At 41.9% G+C, this 23,693-nt stretch overlaps 1 protein-coding gene across 1 annotated transcript in view; it reads left to right on the forward strand.

Annotated features, from left to right (window-relative positions):
* LOC141026045 (uncharacterized) overlaps nt 1-23,693 on the forward strand; it is a 192,628-nt gene that overhangs the window by 13,313 nt on the left and 155,622 nt on the right. The window contains exon 5 of the mRNA XM_073501995.1: nt 4,779-4,798. Within this exon, the coding sequence (XP_073358096.1) occupies nt 4,779-4,798 (20 nt within the window). The remainder of the gene's footprint in view (nt 1-4,778; nt 4,799-23,693) is intronic.

A 23,693-nucleotide genomic window follows, 5' to 3' on the forward strand; every position in this document is an offset into this window, starting at 1 on the left:
TAACTATATATGTCCCAGGCTTGGTAACAGGGAGATGGGTTCCTACCTCATGCATACTACTCAACTACGAGGATTCAATAACACTAATGGAGGGATTGTTGAAAGGGTGCTACTACATGCAAATAAAACATAGGTATGAAAAACATGGTCAAAGTGAACTTGCCTGGTAAGTTGATGAAGATAACAACGCTCTCGAAAATAACTTGATAGGACTATACGCAACTCTCCGATGAAATCTATAATAACAACCATGACATTCACATAAGCAAGCATTCTAGCAAGCAAATCTAACAATAAAAAAAATCAATAAGAAAACCCAATACAAAACAAATAACACATCGAAAGAACTAATAGGGAAAAACTATAAAGAACCTACTAGGAAAACCTTTTGCCTTAACTACAAAAATTGTTTTGTCCTAAGTAAAACTTAACAAAGAAAATACTAAACTAATAATTTTAACAGAAAATAAAATTTTAATCAACTAAGTTAACAGAAAGTATTTTTCATAAAGTTTTACTAGCAAAAGGAAACACATAAAAAGCTAAATTAAAACTCTAATTATGCTTAAAACAAAACTAGTAAGAAAAAGAAATAAAACATTTTATTTTTCTGTAAATAAAAGTTCACCCTCTATAACTACAGAAACAAATCTGAAATAAAATATAACAGAGGTGAAAATAAATTTTAAAATAATGAAAACAACAGAAAACAACAGCAAGTTAAAAATAACTAGCACAATGTTGTTTTCGTTAATTTTAATAAAAACTATAAATACCCAAATTAATTATACTGATAGGTAAAGTCAAAACAAAGCCGTGGCAAAAAGAATTACGAAAAAAATTAATCCTAGCTTATTTTATAGCAGAAATACTAATCTTATTAAAACTCATATAAAACAATTTTTATAAAGTGAAACATGGCCGAAGCTATTTTATACAGAAACTTTTGGAAATTTGGAAACTAGAGCAAAAAGTATCAACTAAAAATATTAAACAACCCAAGAGAAACAGATTTTACAATATCGAAACTTTCTGTTTTTTTAAACCGAACGAAATAATAAGAAAAACTAACGGGCGCTATTGGGCTTGGGGTGGTGCGATCTGAAGCTATACAGCGCTCGGGCTCAACTTAACAGAAACCTGCGCGTGCGAATAACTAAAAGAAAACTGACCTGTCCGGTCTAGACTAAACCGTAACTTAACCGAAGTATAACGATCTAATAAAGAAAAATGATCTACTAAACCGATCTAATCTAACTTAACGGTTCCATCTAAAGAAGAAAAAAACGAACAGAGGAGATGCGCTCGTGCTTACAGAGAAGAACCTGCATGGCAGGGAAGAAGAGGCCGGTGGGTGGTGAGGCTCCGGTTGTCGGCGGCGTTGGCGAGGATGTCCAGGCGATGCAGAAGGCCGAGGGCGTCCGATTTTCTATGGATGGTGAGGCGAAGAGACGTTGGGGTCGAGCGTAGAGTCGAGGTGAACTCCGTGAACTCTGATGGCGTCGGGAGCTCAAGCTGGTGGCTCCGGTGCTTCCTGGACGTCCAAAACGTGTCAAAGAGATGTGTGGGGTTGGGCTAGGCCGATAGCAGAGGTTAGAGGGGTTGGGGATACTCACCGGTGGCGAGTTTTGACGGTGAACAGGCGGCGGCGGAGCGAGGTCGGTTTGTCTAGTGGGTGGGCTACGGTGCTGTTTGGACTTGGGTTTCGAAAGGAAACGAGGTAGGAGGCTCGGGGTATATATAGGACGTGTTGCTTGGGCGAGGGGAAGGTTTAACTAGGGTTTGGGAGAGGCACGGACTCGGCCGGCGTCGGTGCGTGAGATACGTGCGAGATACGTACGCGTATCTTGCGGTAGGTTGGGGATGGAGTGGGGTCCAATGATCAGAGGGAGTTAAGGAAAAAGAAATAAAAAATGAGAGAAAGGGGGTTACTTGAGGGGCACTTATAGGCGCCGGCGCGCCGGCCGAAAGTTTCGGCCGGTCCAGCCCGGGCCGTTCGATCTGAGCCACGCAGCCGCTGGATCCGAGAAAAAAAAATGAAATCACCCCAGCTCTCTTCTTCCTCGGGGGGATCCGCATGTCCCGTTCGGGGGAGCGCGGCGCCGCGCCTCCTGTCCCCTCCGGTGGTCGCCGGTCCCCACCCTCGCCGGTCTTCCTCGTCGCCGCCGGCCCCCGCCCTCGCCGCCCGTCATCGTCGCCGGTCCCCGCCCTCGCCGCCCGTCGTCGTCGCCGGTCTTCCTCGTCGCCGCCGGACCCCGCCCTCGCCGCCCGTCCTCGTCGCCGGTCCCCGCCCTCGCCGCATCTCCGGTGGCGCCGGGCGCAGCACCTGTCGTTGTGCTCGCGTTGTACCTCGCCGTGTGCCCACCCGAGGCTCTTGCTGGTTCCAACAAAAAACGACACCGGTTGTAGCAAAAAAGTTTATCGCTTCCAGCAAAAAAGCTTACCGCTGCAGCCCGCCGTCGTCATTGTAACAAAAATGTTAACCGTATGTAGCTTCTGTGGTTGCCGATTGCAGCAAAATAATGACGTGGTTGTAGCAAACACAAAAAAAGAAAAAGAAAAAAAGTTTCTATCGTTTTCAGAAAAGCTTTGACTGTAGGTTGAAGCATTTCACACATACGATTGAAGCTTTCTCTACAACAGATGCAACTTTTCTGATTTGCAGTGTATGGTTGTAGCTTTCTTTTTCAATGGTTGTAGCTTTTTTCATCTACGGTCGAAGCTTTTTTATCAACGGTTGCAGCTTTTTTCTTTTGTAGCAGCCTTGGTTTATGCTTTCTCTATCGTTTTGGGTTGAAGCTTTTTCATCAAGGGTTGTAGCATTTTATGTCGACGGTTGTAGCACTCCGCCATGGCAATGACTGCTTGCAGCTTTTGATGTATCTGGTTGAAGCTTTTTTCATCTTGGTTTGAAGCATTTTGGTTAACGGTTGTAGCATGAGGGCGTGCGGCAGGTTCTGCAATGCCTCCACCATGTCTGCAGCGCGAGCGCCACCGTCCTTGCAGCTCGCCGTCACCATGCTCGCCATCCATGATGGCAGCTCTCCTGGGCACCGGTTGCAGCAGGCCACGACGCGGTTCCAGCTTCCGCCGGGGCCAGCGAGCGAGGACGGCGAACGGCGACGGGGACGGCCGGCGCGGGTGACCACCGGCGATGAGGACGGCCGCGCGGGGGCAGGAGACGAGGATGGGGTGAGATCCGCGGAGCTGGGAGACGGGGATGGGGTGGGATCTGCGGGAGGTTGAAGAAAAGCAGCGATTTGGATGGCCCGCATCCTACGTGCCGCTTGGTGGATGGCTGAGGCGGAGCGCGCGTGGACGCGACCGGCCGATTGGTTCGGCCGGCGCCCCGGCCCAAACGTTTCCCTTACGTGAGGGAGAGAGATCCAGGCGTACGAGGGATCGAGCGGGCGTGGGGAAGCGGCGCTGGTGGCTGGGCATGCTGTCCTGGAGCCCCGCTGAGCCTTTTTTTAAATAGACAGAAAAAATATACAAAGGAAAATAAAAATACTTTTGTATAGGACATATATATATCCAAAATTCCGAGAAAAATAAAAATCTAAAAGATGAGCTATTTTTCAGAGGCGAAAATAAAACTTTATAAAAGCATTTTTTTAGAAAATTCCAAATAAAACCAAATTTGAATTCAAACTTTTTGCATTATTTTCTTCTGACATTTTTGGAGTGTCATTCTAACTCCTCTCATACTTTTGAACAAGTATTTGTCAGGGATTTTTGAACTGAAAGTCAAATGTCAATTTGAATCCAAATTCAAGCAAAACTCAAATGCCTCTGAAATTTCCAAATGCCACTCAATTTCACACAATCGGTCACACAACAATAAAACAAACAATCATAAATATTTATTTAATATAACATTCCAAAATTTAGAATTTTGGGATGTTACAAACCTACCACACTTAAAATGAATCTCGTCCTCGAGATTCGAAGAGGCTAGGTTAGGTTTTGTAGGTATTCCAGCAAATCCATCGACTAGAGAGGTCTGGGGTGCTACCACACTTAAAATAAACGCTATGTTTCTGACAAAATTCATGTACTCCATCCTTTGGGTTGATGGTGTCGGTCTTCTCATATTCTCCGGAATAACTCTTTCACTGGTGCTCTTCCTGTTGGGGCATGACCTTTTTCTCAAAATGTTGTGTCCTCTCAATCTTAGTGAGGTTCTTCCAAAGAGTGGGTCTTCATATCTGACATGTCTGTCGTCAATACTATGAAACTATCGGAACCTCCTGGCGGTCAACAATTTATGGCTTCTCCTGTAGGTTGAATCTCATTGTATAACCTACGGTTGGCAACGGCTGCCTGTACATGGATCAATTGTCCTACCATTCTAAGGTTTAAACAAAGTTTTGACATCGTCGTCTCTCTACTATGGTTAAGTCACTCTAGATTTACCATCCCAAATATCAAGAGCAAATGATAAGAGTAAGTCGGTATGGTGATCAATCCATTCCGCACCCAAATCATTACTCTGTATAAGGTTTAGCGAATCTCGCATTTCTAACACTCGGGCATTCTCACAAGCGTTGCAGAATTTCTCTTCTCAAATTCGGATAATTCCATTGATTCTGCAAGCTGAACGAAACATCTATCGTTACTTCACAACTCTCAGGTTTTCGTATCCTCCTAAGAGCGTCTGCTAATTAAATCAGACTTTTCTTCCAAAATATCTTCCTTCAGCAAGAGTGTGATTGCTTCTTATTAACTCCTGGGCATCTGGTGTTATGGGCCCACTTCAATGCGGGTACAACTTCTATTCATCCTGGGAGTTATAATTGTTCCATATTCCAACTTTACACCTCCTTTAAATCCAACATTACTTCATTCCTTCATGTAACCAACATATCGAAACAAAACTCATACTCCGCAGAATACATTTTCCTTTCCATGGGTCAAGTGTCCTCACAGGATGCTACCACCCTTAAAATGAAATTCACAAATTCATCCCTAAACCATATTTCTCATATCCTCGAAAATGGTCAAAATATTTGTTCATAGAGTAACTAACTCAAAAAAAAAATCCACGTATGAAATCATGACACATTAACTTTATTGATTTCATGAATTCATTACAACTCTGAGGCTTTCATTACATAATTCAACTCATCGAACTCATGAAAATTAACATTGCTTTCTACTACTCTTATTGTCCATATCAAAATATCGACTACTCAGCTCCAGCTTCCTTCTGATCTGAACATCCCCTGGCAAAATTTCCTGTTCCTTGCAGCGAAAACAAATGACTTCCGACATGTCTCGGGGCTTCTTTGTGATTATGTAGGCTCCTTGGATTTTTAGCTTCCTTTTTTGCACATTTACCAGCGTAATGACCTAAATCATTGCACCTGTAACAAATCATATGACTCAGGTCCTTCTCTGAAGAAATTGGGTTGTTCTGGGGATGCCTTCGTTTTCTCTTCCTGGGTTTCTCCGTAATGATCAGAGCTTATATTTCCTGAGGGTCAAACTTCACCTCTGCTGTCGGGAAGTCTCCAGGATACTCTTCTGTTTCCATTGTGAAGTGATGTGCAAAATGTTCTTCTTCTCCACATGAATAGCAGGCTTGGGCGTAAAATCTGTTTAGGCCTTCTCCATGAGGGGCTTAAACATCTTCCTGCATCACAGATTCTTCTAAACTTTCCATGAGGGCTTCTTTCATGGCATCCTTCCGCTGCTTGGTAAGTTCTTATACCTTGGGGTAAATCTGACACTGAGCAGGGTAGTGCGTAGTTCCTTCACACCAGAAACAAGTAACCTGCCCAGTCGGGCATTCTTCGGCTGGGTGTTTTTCCTCACAATGAGGGTATCCATCCTTGTGTTCGTCATGGGTGTGTCCTATTACTCCGCAAATCTTACAGGCGCAAAGTTTCTTCATCGGGTTATCACAGTGCTTCCGGATGAGACGTGATCTCAACAGAGTCTTCTTGAATTCCTCCCATGTTCTTGCTCTGTTATATCCTTGTATGGCTTGATGCATCTTCCACCAGGTTGCAGCACTTCCTGTAAAGTATTGAAGAGCGCATTGAACCTCATACTTCCTTGCAATTAAAATTTTCCTCAAGTGATCGTCCATGTTCTGAATCCATAGCTCTACCTCCGGCTGAGTCATCGGTCCAGAGAATACAAGTCCATCTTCATTCATCTATTGGTTCCAAGGGTTTTGGGGTGAGAATGAGAGAGGTGGCGAGGGATACAGATAATACAAAAAATAGTTTTGAAGAAACGGGTTTTATTTTTGTGGCTGTCGAAAAAACATCAAACAAATGACAGCTCACAAATCGTCGCATCTAACGTAAGTATATAAGAGGAGTTTGGTCTTCTAAAGGTCAAATAAATCTTTAGAGTCTTCAAATTCTTCGAGTCTTCGGAGTCTTCAATTGTTGTAGCTTCAACTCTTCTAATGCATGGAAAAATCATTGTTACTCTGAAGAGGTCATCAGTTATCCGATATCTTGTCCTTCTTGGAGCGGCATTCAGTTGATCCTCCGTGTGGTCAAAAGGGACTGGGGCATATTCTAACTCTGAGATAAGATGGAATATTTGAAAAAATCAGAAAAGATGAGAAGTAAAAGATCTGCTTGAAAACAAAACTTTATAGACATTCTGTCCTAGGGGCTTTCCAGTTTCTAGGGTCACGTCCTATAGTCAACATGTCCTCTAATACCATAACTGTAGCGACCGGACCTCAGACGGTAAAGTCTCTGTGTATCTGTGCCATCCCTGGATTAGTATGCTTGCACACACGGTACATCAATGTATATATGAAAGTGCAATCACATGTATAAATAACGTAAAACTGATATATACCTCGTAAGTCTCAGCGGAAACAAACAATCGGGTCTGGAGTTCCATCAATGCCATCGGCAAGTTGAGTGTAGACCGTAACCCTATACCGTACTCTTACTCGTCGGAACTAAAATATCTGCAACATGAGACGTTGCAGCCGTGTAGGTCAGTACATTGAATGTACCGGCAAGATCACAACATCAGAAAGCAGATGATAATACTATTCTATATGAAATATGGCTTTGTGGCTCTGTGTCTGATGTTTTTGCGTAAAAGTTGGTTTTATTTTCCCTACAACAAATGAATATCAGGAGTCTGTACTACGAAGTTTTCTATCATGACATGGTTCCGCCAACCGATGTCTCATACCCAAATGACCATAAGTTGCCCACAAATATGTTATCAGTCCAGTGTTGAGAGTTCCGAGATAGATCCAAGTCCAGAGGCTGAAATTGTCCGTAACCGGGGACACGGCTAATCGATTGGGTTTTAACCCTCTATAGAGGTTTGTACACTTTACCCGCAAGATTCGATCCCTCTTTTTACGTTCTCGCACTTCAGGGTGTTTGAGAAAAAGACAACCGAAACATGGTCTTCCGAAGAGTTCCTCTGACCACTGTCCGGTGCTCATCCAATCCTACCGTAGTTCTACATCTGCTAGCACCGTCCCAGCCAGAGCCCATAGTGACTTGCGGTTGCACAGGTAAGCTTCTGGGCATGAAGTATTCTTCCGTCTCTTTGAGTCTGGGTGAAGCTTTCCGCAAGATGTCATGGCCCTTCTCCATGCATCCCCCGGCCATCCACTGGTTGCTCCAGGGTGCCCGTCAACCGTCCTTCACCCAGTAGTGTGTATTGAATTCTTGTCTCGAGTCTCGAAATTTTCAAGTCAGTCCTTGAAGATGCAGTCCTTGCAGATGCCATCATGGAGTTGTCGTCATTGACGTAGAGTCCTCCATTCTCACACCACTCCCGAGCACTCATACCAACACCGTCTACGATAGTGTAGCATTAAAACTATATACGTCCCAGGCTTGGTAACAGGGAGATGGGTTCCTACCTCATGCATACTACTCAAGTACGAGGATTCAATAACACTACTGGAGGGATTGTTGAAAGGGTGCTACTACATGCAAATAAAACATAGGTATGAAAAACATGGTCAAAGTGAACTTGCCTGGTAAGTTGATGAAGATAACAACGCTCTCGAAAATAAGTTGATAGGACTATACACAACTCTCCGATGAAATCTATAATAACAACCATGACATTCACATAAGCAAGCATTCTAGCAAGCAAATCTAACAATAAAAATATCAATAAGAAAACCCAATACAAAATAAATAACACATCGAAAGAACTAATAGGGAAAAACCATAAAGAACCTACTAGGAAAACCTTTTGCCTTAACTACAAAAATTGATTTGTCCTAAGTAAAACTTAACAAAGAAAATACTAAACTAATAATTTTAACAGAAAATAAAATTTAAATCAACTAAGTTAACAGAAAGTATTTTTCATAAAGTTTTACTAGCAAAAGGAAACACATAAAAAGCTAAATTAAAACTCTAATTATTCTTAAAACAAAACTAGTAAGAAAAAGATATAAAACATTTTATTTTTCTGTAAATAAAAGTTCACCCTCTATAACTACAGAAACAAATCTGAAATAAAATATAACAGAGGTGAAAATAAATTTTAAAATAATGAAAACAAGAGAAAACAACAGCAAGTTAAAAATAACTAGCACAGTGTTGTTTTCGTTAATTTTAATAAAATCTATAAATACCCAAATTAATTGTACTGATAGGTAAGGTCAAAACAAAGCCGTGGCAAAAAGAATTACGAAAAAAATTAATCGTAGCTCATTTTATAGCAGAAATACTAATCTGATTAAAACTCATATAAAACAATTTTTATAAAGTGAAACATGGCTGAAGCTATTTTATACAGAAACTTTTGAAAATTTGGAAACTAGAGCAAAAAGTATCAACTAAAAATATTAAACAACCCAAGAGAAACAAATTTTACAATATTGAAACTTTATGTTTTTTTAAACCGAACGAAAATAATAATAAAAACTAAAGGGCGCTATTGGGCTTGGGTTGGTGCGATCTGAAGCTATACAGCGCTCGGGCTCAACTTAACAGAAACCTGCGCGTGCGAATAACTAAAAGAAAACCGATCTGTCCGGTCTAGACTAAATCGTAACTTAACCGAAGTATACCGATCTAATAAAGAAAAATGATCTACTAAACCGATCTAATCTAACTTAACGGTTCCATCTAAAGAAGAAAAAAACGAACAGAGGAGATGCGCTCGTGCTTACAGAGAAGAACCTGCGTGGCAGGGAAGAAGAGGCCGGTGGGTGGTGCGGCTCCGGTTGTCGGCGGCGTTGGCGAGGATGTCCAGGCGATGCGGAAGGTCGAGGGCGTCCGATTTTCTATGGATGGTGAGGCGAAGAGACGTCGGGGTCGAGCGTAGAGTCGAGGTGAACCCCGTGAACTCCGATGGCGTCGGGAGCTCAAGCTGGTGGCTCCGGTGCTTCCTGGACGTCCAAAACGTGTCAAAGAGATGTGTGGGGTTGGGCTAGGCCGATAGCAGAGGTTAGAGGGGTTGGGGATACACACCGGTGGCGAGTTTTGACGGTGAACAGGCGGCGGCGGAGCGAGGTCGGTTTGTCTAGTGCGTGGGCTACGGTGCTGTTTTGACTTGGGTTTCGAAAGGAAACGAGGTAGGAGGCTCGGGGTATATATAGGACGTGTTGCTTGGGCGAGGGGAAGGTTTTAGCTAGGGTTTGGGAGAGGCACGGACTCGGCCGGCGTCGGTGCGTGAGATACGTGCGAGATACGTACGCGTATCTTGCGGTAGGTTGGGGATGGAGTGGGGTCCAATGATCAGAGGGAGTTAAGGAAAAAGAAAGGAAAAAATGAGAGAAAGGGGGTTACGTGAGGCAGAGAGATCCAGGCGTACGAGGGATCGAGCGTGCGTGGGGAAGCGGCGCTGGTGGCGGCCTGCGCGGGCGGCTGGGCTGGCGCTTGCTGGTGGGCTGTGGCCCGGGTGGCTGGGCATGCTCTCCTGGAACCCCGCTGACCCTTTTTTTAAATAGTCAGAAAAAATATACAGAGAGAAAATAAAAATACTTTTGTATAGGACATATATATATCCAAAATTCCCAGAAAATAAAAATCTAAAAGATGAGTTATTTTTCAGAGGCGAAAATAAAACTTTATAAAGCATTTTTTTAGAAAATTCCAAATAAAACCAAATTTGAATTCAAAGTTCTTGCATTATTTTCTTCTGACATTTTTGGAGTGTCATTCTAACTCCGCTCATACTTTTGAACAAGTATTTGTCAGGGATTTTTGAACTGAAAGTCAAATGTCAATTTGAATCCAAATTCAAGCAAAACTCAAATGCCTCTGAAATTTCCAAATGCCACTCAATTTCACACAATCGGTCACACAACAATAAAACAAACAATCATAAATATTTATTTAATATAACATTCCAAAATTTAGAATTTTGGGATGTTACAAACCTACCATACTTAAAATGAATCTCGTCCTCGAGATTCGAAGAGGCTAGCAAGAAAAGGTTAGGGTTTGGAGGTCTTCCAGCAAATCCATCGACTGGAGAGGTCTGGGGTGCTACCACACTTAAGAGAATGGCTATGGTTCTGACAAAATTCATGTACTCCATCCTTTGGGTTGACGGTGTCGGTCTTCTCATATTCTCCGGAATAACTCTTTTACCGGTGCTCTTCCTGTTGGGGCATGACCTTTTTCTCAAAATGTTGTGTCCTCTCAATCTTGGTGAGGTTCTTCCAAAGAGTGGGTCTTCATATCTGACATGTCTGTCGTCAATACTAAGAAACTATCGGAACCTCCTGGCAGTCAACAATTTATGGCTTCTCCTGTAGGGTGAATCTCATTGTATAACCTACGGTTGGCAACGGATGCCTGTACATGGATCAATTGTCCTACCATTCTAAGGTTTAAACAAAGTTTTGACATCGTCGTCTCTCTACTATGGGTAAGTCACTCTAGATTTACCATCCCAAATATCAAGAGCAAATGATAAGAGTAAGTCGGTATGGTGATCAATCCATTCCGCACCCAAATCATTACTCTGTATAAGGTTTAGCGAATCTCGCATTTCTAACACTCGAGCATTCTCACGAGCGTTGCAGAATTTCTCTTCTCAAATTCGGATAATTCCATTGATTCTGCAAGCTGAACGAAACATCTATCATTACTTCACAACTCTCAGGTTTTCGTATCCTCCTAAGAGCGTCTGCTAATTAAATCAGAGTTTTCTTCCAAAATATCTTCCTTCAGCAAGAGTGTGATTGCTTCTTATTAACTCATGGGCATCTGGGGTTATGGGCCCACTTCAATGCGGGTACAACTTCTATTCATCCTGGGAGTTATAATTGTTCCATATTCCAACTTTACACCTCCTTTAAATCCAACATTACTTCATTCCTTCATGTAACCAACATATCGAAACAAAACTCATACTCCGCGGAATACATTTTCCTTTCCATGGGTCAAGTGTCCTCACAGGATGCTACCACCCTTAAAATGAAATTCACAAATTCATCCCTAAACCATATTTCTCATATCCTCGAAAATGGTCAAAATATTTGTTCATAGAGTAACTAACTCAAAAAAATCCACGTATGAAATCATGACACATTAACTTTATTGATTTCATGAATTCATTACAACTCTGAGGCTTTCATTACATAATTCAAATCATCGAACTCATGAAAATTAACATTGCTTTCTACTACTCTTATTGTCCATATCAAAATATCGACTACTCAGCTCCAGCTTCCTTCTGATCTGAACATCCCCTGGCAAAATTTCCTACTTCCTTGCAGCGAAAACAAATGACTTCTGACATGTCTCGGGGCTTCTTTGTGATTATGTAGGCTCCTTGGATTTTTAGCTTCTTTTTTTGCACATTTACCAGCGTAATGACCTAAATCATTGCACCTGTAACAAATCATATGACTCAGGTCCTTCTCTGAAGAAATTGGGTTGTTCTGGGGATGCCTTCGTTTTCTCTTCCTGGGTTTCTCCGTAATGATCAGAGCTTATATTTCCTGAGGGTCAAACTTCACCTCTGCTGTCGGGAAGTCTCCAGGATACTCTTCTGTTTCCATTGTGAAGTGATGTGCAAAATGTTCTTCTTCTCCACATGAATAGCAGGCTTGGGCGTAAAATCTGTTTAGGCCTTCTCCATGAGGGGCTTAAACATCTTCCTGCATCACAGATTCTTCTAAACTTTCCATGAGGGCTTCTTTCATGGCATCCTTCCGCTGCTTGGTAAGTTCTTATACCTTGGGGTAAATCTGACACTGAGCAGGGTAGTGCGTAGTTCCTTCACACCAGAAACAAGTAACCTGCCCAGTCGGGCATTCTTCGGCTGGGTGTTTTTCCTCACAATGAGGGTATCCATCCTTGTGTTCGTCATGGGTGTGTCCTATTACTCCGCAAATCTTACAGGCGCAAAGTTTCTTCATCGGGTTATCACAGTGCTTCCGGATGAGACGTGATCTCAACAGAGTCTTCTTGAATTCCTCCCATGTTCTTGCTCTGTTATATCCTTGTATGGCTTGATGCATCTTCCACCAGGTTGCAGCACTTCCTGTAAAGTATTGAAGAGCGCATTGAACCTCATACTTCCTTGCAATTAAAATTTTCCTCAAGTGATCGTCCATGTTCTGAATCCATAGCTCTACCTCCGGCTGAGTCATCGGTCCAGAGAATACAAGTCCATCTTCATTCATCTATTGGTTCCAAGGGTTTTGGGGTGAGATATGAGAGAGGTGGGGAGGGATACAGATAATACAAAAAAAGTTTGAAGAAACGGGTTTTATTTTTGTGGCTGTCGAAAAAACATCAAACAAATGACGGCTCACAATCGTTGCATCTAACGTAAGTATATAACAGAAGTTTGGTCTTCTAAAGGTCAAATAAATCTTTAGAGTCTTCAAATTCTTCGAGTCTTCGGAGTCTTCAACTGTTGTAGCTTCAACTCTTCTAATGCATGGAAAAATCATTGTTAATCTAAAGAGGTCATCAGTTATCCGATATCTTGTCCTTCTTGGAGTGGCATTCAGCTGATCCTCCGTGTGGTCAAAAGGGAATGGGGCATATTCTAACTCTAAGATAAGATGGAATATTTGACAAAATCAAAAAAGATGAGAAGTAAAAGATCTGTTTGAAAACAAAACTTTATAGACATTCTGTCCTAGGGGCTTTCAGTTTCTAGGGTCACGTCCTACAGTCAACATGTGCTCTGATACCATAACTTTAGCGACTGGACCTCAGACGGTCAAGTCTCTGTGTACCTGTGCCATCCCTGGATCAGTATGCTTGCACACACAGTACATCAATGTATATATCAAAGTGCAATCACATGTATAAATACCGTAAAACTGATATATACCTCGTAAGTCTCAGCGGAAACAAACAATCGGGTGTGGAGTCCCATCAACGCCATCGGCAAGCTGAGTGTAGACCGTAACCCAATACCGTACTCTTACTCGTCGGAAGTAAAATATCTGCAACATGAGACGTTGCAGCCGTGTAGGTCAGTACATTGAATGTACCGGCAAGATCACAACATGAGAAAGCAGATGATAATACTATTCTATATGAAATATGGCTTTGTGGCTCTGTGTCTGATGTTTTTGCGTAAAAGTTGGTTTTATTTTCCCTACAACAAAGGAATATCAGGAGTCTGTACTATGAAGTTTTCTATTATGACATGGTTCCGCCAACCGATGTCTCATACCCAAATCATCATAAGTTGCCCACAAATATGTTATCAGTCAGGTGTTGAGAGTTCCGACATAGATCCAAGTCCAGAGGCTCAAATTCTCCGTAACCGGGAACACGGCTAATAGATTAGGTTTTAACCCTCTGTAGAGGTTTGTACACTTTACCTGCAAGATTCGATCCCTCTTTTTACGTTCTCGCACTTCAGGGTGTTTGAGAACAAGATGACCGAAACATGGTCTTCCGAAGAGTTCCTCTGACCACTGTCCGGTGCTCATCCAATCCAACCGTAGTTCTACATCTGCTAGCACCGTCCCAGCCAGAGCCCATAGTGACTTGCGGTTGCACAGGTAAGGTTCTGGGCATGAAGTATTCTTTCGTCTCTTTGAGTCTGGGTGAAGCTTTCCGCAAGATGTCATGGCCCTTCTCCATGCATCCCGGCCATCCACTAGTTGCTCCAGGATGCCCGTCAACCGTCCTTCACCCAGTAATGTGTATTGGATTCTTGTCTCGAGTCTTGAAATCTTGAAGTCGGTCCTTGAAGATGCAGTCCTTGCAGATGCCATCATGGAGTTGTTGTCATTGACGTAGAGTCCTCCATTCTCACACCACTCCCGAGCACTCATACCAACCCCGTCTACGATAGCGTAGCATTAAAACTATATACGTCACGGGCTTGGTAACAGGGAGATGGGTTCCTACCTCATGCATACTACTCAACTACGAGGATTCAATAACACTACTGGAGGGATTGTTGAAAGGGTGCTACTACATGCAAATAAAACATAGGTATGAAAAACATGGTCAAAGTGAACTTGCCTGGTAAGTTGATGAAGATAACAACGCTCTCAAAAATAACTTGATAGGACTATACGCAACTCTCCGATGAAATCTATATTAACAACCATGACATTCACATAAGCAAGCATTCTAGCAAGCAAATCTAACAATAAAGAAAATCAATAAGAAAACCCAATACAAAACAAATAAGACATCGAAAGAACTAGTAGGGAAAAACTATAAAGAACCTACTAGGAAAACCTTTTGCCTTAACTCCAAAAATAGTTTTGTCCTAAGTAAAACTTAACAAAGAAAATACTAAACTAATAATTTAACAGAAAATAAATTTAAATGAACTAAGTTAACAGAAAGTATTTTTCATAAAGTTTTACTAGCAAAAGGAAACACATAAAAAGCTAAATCAAAACTCTAATTATGCTTAAAACAAAACTAGTAAGAAAAAGAAATAAAACATTTTATTTTTCAGTAAATAAAAGTTCACCCTCTATAACTACAGAAACAAATCTGAAGTAAAATATAACAGAGGTGAAAATAAATTTTAAAATAATTAAAACAACAGAAAACAGCAGCAAGTTAAAAATAACTAGCACAATGTTGTTTTCGTTAATTTTAATAAAATCTATAAATACCCGAATTAATTCTACTGATAGGTAAGGTCGAAACAAAGCCGTGGCAGAAAGAATTACGAAAAAAATTAATATTAGCTCATTTTATAGCAGAAATACTAATCTGACTAAAACTCATATAAAACAATTTTTATAAACTGAAACATGGCCGAAACTATTTTATACAGAAACTTTAGGAAATTTGGAAACTAGAGAAAAAAGAATCAACTAAAAATATTAAACAACCCAAGAGAAACATATTTTACAAGATTGAAACTTTCTGTTTTTTTAAACCGAACGAAAATAAGAAAAAAAACTAACGGGCGCTATTGGGCTTGGGGTGGTGCGATCTGAAGCTATACAGCGCTCGGGCTCAACTTAACAGAAACCTGCGCGTGCGGATAACTAAAAGAAAACCGATCTGTCCGGTCTAGACTAAACCGTAACTTAACCGAAGTATACCGATCTAACAAAGAAAAATGATCTACTAAACCGATCTAATCTAACTTAACGGTTTGATCTAAAGAAGAAGAAAAACGAACAGAGGAGATGCGCTCGTGCTTACAGAGAAGAACCTGCGTGGCACGGAAGAAGAGGCCGGTGGGTGGCGAGGCTCCAGTTGTCGGCGGCGTTGGCGAGGATGTCCAGGCGATGCGGAAGGTCGAGGGCGTCCGATTTTCTGTGGATGATGAGGCGAAGGGACGTCGGGGTCGAGTGTAGTGTCGAGGTGAACTCCGTGAACTCCGATGGCATCGGGAGTTCCAGCTGGTGGCTCCGGTGCTTCCTGGACGTCCAAAACGTGTGAAAGAGATGTGTGTGGTTGGGCTAGGCCAATAGCAGAGGTTAGAGGGGTTGGGGATACTCACCGGTGGCGAGTTTCGACGGTGAACAGGCGGCGGCGGAGCGAGATCGGTTTGTCTAGTGCATGGGCTACGGTGCTGTTTTGACTTGGGTTTCGAAGGGAAACGAGGGAGGAGGCTCGGGGTATATATAGGACGTGTTGCTTGGGCGAGGGGAAGGTCTTAGCTAGGGTTTGGGAGAGGCATGGACTCGGCCAGCATCGGTGCGTGAGATACGTGCGAGATACGTACGCGTAACTTGCGGTAGGTTGGGGATGGAGTAGGGTCCAATGATCAGAGGGAGTTAAGGAAAAAGAAAGAAAAAAATGAGAGAGAGGGGGTTACGTGAGGGAGAGAGATCCAGGCGTACGAGGGATCGAGCGTGCGTGGGGAAGCGGCGCTGGTGGCGGCCTGAGCGGGCGGCTGGGCTGGCGCTTGCTGGTGGGCTGCGGCTCGGGTGGCTGGGCTTGCTATCCTGGAGCCCCGCTGAGCCTTTTTTCTGAAATAGACAAAAAAAATATACAGAGAGAAAATAAAAATACTTTTGTATAGAACATATATATATATCCAAAATTCCTAGAAAAATAAAAATCTAAAAGATGAGCTATTTTTCAGAGGCGAAAATAAAACTTTATAAAAGCATTTTTTAGAAAATTCCAAATAAAACCAAATTTGAATTCAAACTTTTGGCATTATTTTCTTCTGGCATTTTTGGAGTGTCATTTTAACTCCTCTCATACTTTTGAACAAGTATTTTTCATGGATTTTTGAACTGAAAGTCAAATGCCAATTTGAATCCAAATTCAAGCAAAACTCAAATGCCTCTGAAATTTCCAAATACCACTCAATTTCACACAATCAGTCACACAACAATCAAACAAACAATCATAAATATTTATTTAATATAACATTCCCAAATTTAGAATTTTGGGATGTTACAAACCTACCACACTTAAAATGAATCTTGTCCTCGAGATTCGAAGAGGCTAGCAAGAAAAGGTTAGGGTTTGGAGGTCTTCCAGCAAATCCATCGACTAGAGAGGTCTGGGGTGCTACCACACTTAAGAGCAAGGCAATGGTTTTGACAAAATTCATGTACTCCATCCTTTGGGTTGATGGTGTCGGTCTTCTCATATTCTCTGGAATAACTCTTTCACTGGTGCTCTTCCGGTTGGGGCATGACCTTTTTCTCAAAATGTTGTGTCCTCTCAATCTTGGCGAGGTTTTTCCGAATAGTGGGTCTTCATATCTGACATGTATGTCGTCAATACTAAGAAACTATCGGAACCTCCTGGCGGTCAACAATTTATGGCTTCTCCTGTAGGTTGAATATCACTGTATAACATACGGTTTGCAACGGCTGCCTGTACATGGATCAATTGTCGTACCATTCTAAGGTTTAAACAAAGTTTTGACAACGCCGTCTCTCTACTATGTGTAAGTCACTCTAGATTTACCATCCCAAATATCAAGAGCGAATGATAATAGTAAGTAGGTATGGTGAACAACCCATTCCGCACCCAACTCATTACTCTGTATAAGGTTTAGCGAATCTCGCATTTCTAACACTCGGGCATTCTCACAAGCGTTGCAGAATTTCTCTTCTCAAATTCGGATAATTCCATTAATTCTGCAAGCTGAACAAAACATCTATCGTTACTTCACAACTCTCAGGTTTTCATATCCTCCTAAGAGCGTCTGCTGATTAAATCAGAGTTTTCTTCCAAAATATCTTCCTTGAGCAAGAGTGTGATTGCTTCTTATTAACTCCTGGGCATGTGGGTTATGGGCCCACTTCAATGCGGGTACAACTTCTATTCATCCTGGGAGTTATAATTGTTCCATATTCCAACTTTACACCTTCTTTAGATCCAACATTACTTCATTCCTTCATGTAACCAACATATCGAAACAAAACTCATACTCCACAGAATACATTTTCCTTTCCATGGGTCAAGTGTCCTCACAGGGTGCTACCACCCTTAAAATGAAATTCACAAATTCATCCCTAAACCATATTTCTCATATCCTCGAAAATGGTCAAAATCTTTGTTCATTGAGTAACTAACTCAAAAAAATCCACGTATGAAATCATGACACATTAACTTTATTGATTTCATGAATTCATTACAACTCTGAGGCTTTCATTACATAATTCAACTCATTGAACTCATGAAAATTAACATTCTTTCTACTACTATTATTGTCCATATCAAAATATCGACTACTCAGCTCCAGCTTTCTTCTGGTCTAAACATCCCCTAGAAAAATGTCCGGCTTCCTTGCAGCGAAAACAAATGACTTCTGACATGTCTCGGGGCTTCTTTGTGATTATGTAGGCTACTTGGAATGTAAGCTTCTTTTTTTGCACATTTACCAGCGTAATGACCTAAATCATTGCACCTGTAACAAGTTATATGACTCAGGTCCTTCTCTGCAGAAATTGAGTTGTTCTGGGGATGCCTTCATTTTCTCTTCCTGGGTTTCTCCGTAATGATCAGAGCTTCTATTTCCTGAGGGTCAAACTTCACTTCTGCTGTCAGGAAGTCTCCAGGATACTCTTCTCTTTCCATTGTGAAGTGATGTGAAAAATGTCCTTCTTCTCCACATGAATAGCAAGCTTGGGCGTAAAATCTATTTAGGCCTTCTCCATCAGGGTCTTCAACATCTTCCTGCATCACAGATTCTTCAAAACTTTCCCTGAGGGCTTCTTTCATCGCTTCCTTCTGCTGCTTGCTAACTTTATACCTTGGGGTAAATCTGACACTGAGTAGGGTAGTGCGTAGTTCCTTCACACCAGAAACAAGTAACCTGCCCAGTCGGGCATTCTTCGGCTAGGTGATTTTCCTCGCAATGAGGGCATCCATCTTTGTGTTTGTCAAGGGTGTGTCCTATTACTCCGCAAATCTTGCAGGCGCAAAGTTTCTTCATCGGGTTATCACAGTGCTTCCGGATGAGATGTGATCTCAACAGAGTCTTCTTGAATTCCTCCCAAGTTCTTGCTCTGTTATATTCTTGTACGGCTTGATGCATCTTCCACCAGGTTGCAGCACTTCCTGTAAAGTACTGAAGAGCGCATTGAACCTCATACTTCCTTGCAATTAAATTTTTCCTGAAGTGATCATCCATGTTATGAATCCATAGCTCTACCTCCGGCTGAGTCATCGGTCCAGAGAATACAAGTCCATCTTCATTCATCTATTGGTTCCAAAGGTTTTGGGGTGAGATATGAGAGAGGTGGGGAGGGATACACACAATACGAAAAAAAGTTTTGAAGAAACGGGTTTTATTTTTGTGGCTGTCGAAAAAACATCAAACAAATGACAGCTCACAAATCGTTGCATCTAACGTAAGTATATAACAGGAGTTTGGTCTTCTAAAGGTCAAATAAATCTTTAGAGTCTTCAAATTCTTCGAGTCTTCGGAGTCTTCAACTGTTGTAGCTTCAACTCTTCTAATGGATGGAAAAATCATTGTTACTCTGAAGAGGTCATCAGTTATCCGATATCTTTTCCGTCTTGGAGCAGCATTCAGTTGATCCTCTGTGTGGTCAAAAGGGAATGGGGTATATTCTAACTCTGAGATAAGATGGAATATTTGACAAAATCAGAAAAGATGATAAGTAAAAGATCTGTTTGAAAATAAATTTTTAGAGATATTCTGTCCTAGGGGCTTTCCTGTTTCTAGGGTCACGTCCTACAGTCAACATGTGCTCTGGTACCATAACTGTAGCGACCGGACCTCAGACGGTCAAGTCTCTGTGTATCTGTGCCATCCCTGGATCAATATGCTGGCACACACAGTACATCAATGTATATATCAAAGTGCAATCACATGTATAAATAACATAAAACTGATATATACCTCGTAAGTCTCAACGGAAACAAGCAATCGGGTGTGGAGTCCCATCAACGCCATCGGCAAGTTGAGTGTAGACCGTAACCCTATACCGTACTCTTACTCATCGGAAGTAAAATATCTGCAACATGAGACGTTGCAGCCATGTAGGTTAGTACATTGAATCCACCGGCAAGATCACAACATGAGAAAGCAGATGATAATACTATTCTATATGCAATATGGCTTTGTGGCTCTGTGTCTGATGTTTTTGCGTAAAAGCTGGTTTTATTTTCCCTACAACAAAGGAATATCAGGAGTCTGTACTACGAAGTTTTCTATCATGACATGGTTCCGCCAACCGATGTCTCATACCCAAATCATCATAAGTTGCCCACAAATATGTTATCAGTCCGGTGCTGAGAGTTCCGAGATAGATCCAAGTCCAGAGGCTCAAATTGTCCGTAACCGGGGACACGGCTAATCGCTTAGGTTTTAACCCTCTGCAGAGGTTTGTACACTTTACCCGCAAGATTCGATCCCTCTTTTTACGTTCTCGCACTTCAGGGTGTTTGAGAACAAGACGACCGAAACATGGTCTTCCGAAGAGTTCTTCTGACCATTGTCCGGTTCTCGTCCAATCCTACCATAGTTCTACATCTACTAGCACCGTCCCAGCGAGAGCCCATAGTGACTTGCGGTTGCACAGGTAAGCTTCTGGGCATGAAGTATTCTTCCGTCTCTTTGAGTCTGGGTGATGCTTTCCGCAAGATGTCATGGCGCTTCTCCATGCATCCCGGCCATCCACTGGTTGCTCCAGGGTGGCCGTCAACCGTCCTTCACCCAGTAGTGTGTGTTGAATTCTTGTCTCGAGTCTCGAAATCTTGAAGTCAGTCCTTGAAGATGCAGTCCTTGCAGATGCAGTCATGGAGTTGTCGTCATTGACGTAGAGTCCTCCATTCTCACACCACTCCCGAGCACTCATACCAACCCCGTCTACGATAGCGTAGCATTAAAACTATATACGTCCCGGGCTTGGTAACAGGGAGATGGGTTCCTACCTGATGCATACTACTCAACTACGAGGATTCAATAACACTAGTGGAGGGATTGTTGAAATGGTGCTTCTACATGCAAATAAAACATAGATATGAAAAACATGGTCAAAGTGAGTTGATGAAGATAACAACGCTCTTGAAAATAACTTGACAGGACTATACGCAACTCTTTGATGAAATCTATAATAACAACCATGACATTCACATAAGCAAGCATTCTAGCAAGAAAATCTAACAATAAAAAAAAATCAATAAGAAACCGCAATACAAAACAAACAACACATCAAAAGAACTAATAGGGAAAAATATAAAGAACCTACTAGGAAAACCTTTTGCCTTAAATCCAAAAAAAGTTTTGTCCTAAGTAATACTTAACAAAGAAAATACTAAACTAATAATTTTAACAGAAAATAAAATTTAAATCAACTAAGTTAACAGAAAGTATTTTTCATAAAGTTTTACTAGCAAAAGGAAACACATAAAAAGCTAAATTAAAACTCTAATTATGCTTAAAACAAAACTAGTAAGAAAAAGAAATAAAACATTTTATTTTTCTATAAATGAAAGTTCACCCTCTATAACTACAAAAACAAATCTGAAATAAAATATAACAGAGGTGAAAATAAATTTTAAAATAATTAAAACGATAGAAAACAGCAGCAAGTTAAAATAACTAGCACAGTGTTGTTTTCATTAATTTTAATAAAATCTATAAATACCCAAATTAATTCTACTAATAGGTAAGGTCAAAACAAAGCCATGGCAAAAAGAATTACGAAAAAGATTAATCCTAGCTCATTTTATAGGAGAAATACTAATCTGACTAAAACTCATATAAAACAATTTTTATAAACTGAAAAATGGCCGAAACTATTTTATACAAAAACTTTAGGAAATTTGTAAACTAGACCAAAAATAATTAACTAGAAATATTAAACAACCCAAGAGAAACAGATTTTACCAGATTGAAACTTTCTGTTTTTTTATTCGAACGAAAATAATAATAAAAACTAACGGGCGCTACTGGGCTTGGGGTGGTGCGATCTGAAGCTATACAGCGCTCGGGCTCAACTTAACAGAAACCTGCGCGTGCGAATAACTAAAAGAAAACCGATCTGTCCGGTCTAGACTAAACCGTAACTTAACCGAAGTATACCGATCTAATAAAGAAAAACGATCTACTAAGCCGATCTAATCTAACTTAACGGTTCGATATAAAGAAGAAAAAAATGAACAGAGGAGATGCACTCGTGCTTACAGAGAAGAACCTGCATGGCAGGGAAGAAGAGGCCGGTGGCTGGCGAGGCTCCGGTTGTCGACGGCGTTGGCGAGGATGTCCAGGCGATGCGGAAGGTCGAGGGCGTCCAATTTTCTATGGATGGTGAGGCGAAGGGACGTCGGGGTCGAGCGTAGAGTCGAGGTGAACTCCGTGAGCTCCGATGGCGTCGGGAGCTCAAGCTGGTTGCTCCGGTGCTTCCTGGACGTCCAAAACGTGTCAAAGAGATGTGTGGGGTTGGGCTAGGCCGATAGCAGAGGTTAGAGGGGTTGGGGATACTCACCGGTTGCGAGTTTTGACGGTGAAGAGGTGGCGGCGGAGCGAGATCGGTTTGTCTAGTGCGTGGGCTACAGTGCTATTTTGACTTGGGTTTCGAAGGGAAACAAGGGAGGGGGCTCGGGGTATATATAGGACGTGTTGCTTGGGCGAGGGGAAGGTTTTAGCTAGGGTTTGGGAGAGGCACGGACCCGGCCGGCGTCGATGCGTGAGATACGTGCGAGATATGTACGCGTATATAGCGGTAGGTTGGGGATGGAGTAGGGTCCAATGATCAGAGGGAGTTAAGGAAAAAGAAAGAAAAAAAATGAGAGAGAGGGGGTGACGTGAGGGAGAGAGATCCAGGCGTACGAGGGATCGAGCGTGCGTGGGGAAGCGGCGCTGGTGGCGGCCTGCGCGGGCGGCTGGGCTGGCGCTTGCTGGTGGGCTGCGGCTCGGGTGGCTGGGCTTGCTGTCCTGGAGCCCCGCTGAGGCTTTTTTCTGAAATAGACAGAAAAAAATATACAGAGAGAAAATAAAAAATCTTTTGTATAGGACATATATATATCCAAAATTCCAAGAAAAATAAAAATCTAAAAGATGAGCTATTTTTCAGAGGCGAAAATAAAACTTTATAAAAGCATTTTTTAGAAAATTCCATGTAAAACCAAATTTGAATTCAAACTTTTGGCATTATTTTCTTCTGACATTTTTGGAGTGTCATTTTAACTCCTCTCATACTTTTGAACAAGTATTTGTCAGGGATTTTTGAACTGAAAGTCAAATGCCAATTTGAATCCAAATTCAAGCAAAACTCAAATGCCTCTGAAATTTCCAAATGCCACTCAATTTCATACAATCAGTCACACAACAATCAAACAAACAATCATAAATATTTATTTCATATAACATTCCAAACTTTGGAATTTTGGGATGTTACACTTGTACAAGGGTTGCCCTGTCCTTGGTTTTGACCACTATGTCATGCATATAGGCTTCCATATTTCTATGTAGCTGGGGTTCAAAACCAATTTGGAGCGCCCTTGCAAACATCGAGCCAGCACTCTTCAACCCAAAAGGCATCCGTAAAAAGCAGTACGTACCACATGGGGTGATGAATGATGTCTTCTCTTCGTCTTCTCTTGTCATGAAGATCTGGTGGTAGCCCGAGTAGGCATCGAGGAATGATAACAGGTCACACCCGGCCGTGGAGTCAACAATCTGGTCGATGCGCGGCAACGGGAAGGGGTCCTTAGGACAAGCCTTATTGATATCTGTGTAGTCAATACACAACCTCCACTTCCTGTTTGCCTTGCGCACCACCACCGGATTGGCCAACCACGTCGGATGGAGCACTCCCCTCACCAAGCCTTCTGCTTCCAATTTCCTGATCTCCTCTGTGATGAACTCCTGCCGTTCCAAAG

Source organism: Aegilops tauschii, chromosome 6 (assembly GCF_002575655.3).
Source record: "Aegilops tauschii subsp. strangulata cultivar AL8/78 chromosome 6, Aet v6.0, whole genome shotgun sequence".
Lineage (NCBI taxonomy): Eukaryota > Viridiplantae > Streptophyta > Magnoliopsida > Poales > Poaceae > Aegilops > Aegilops tauschii.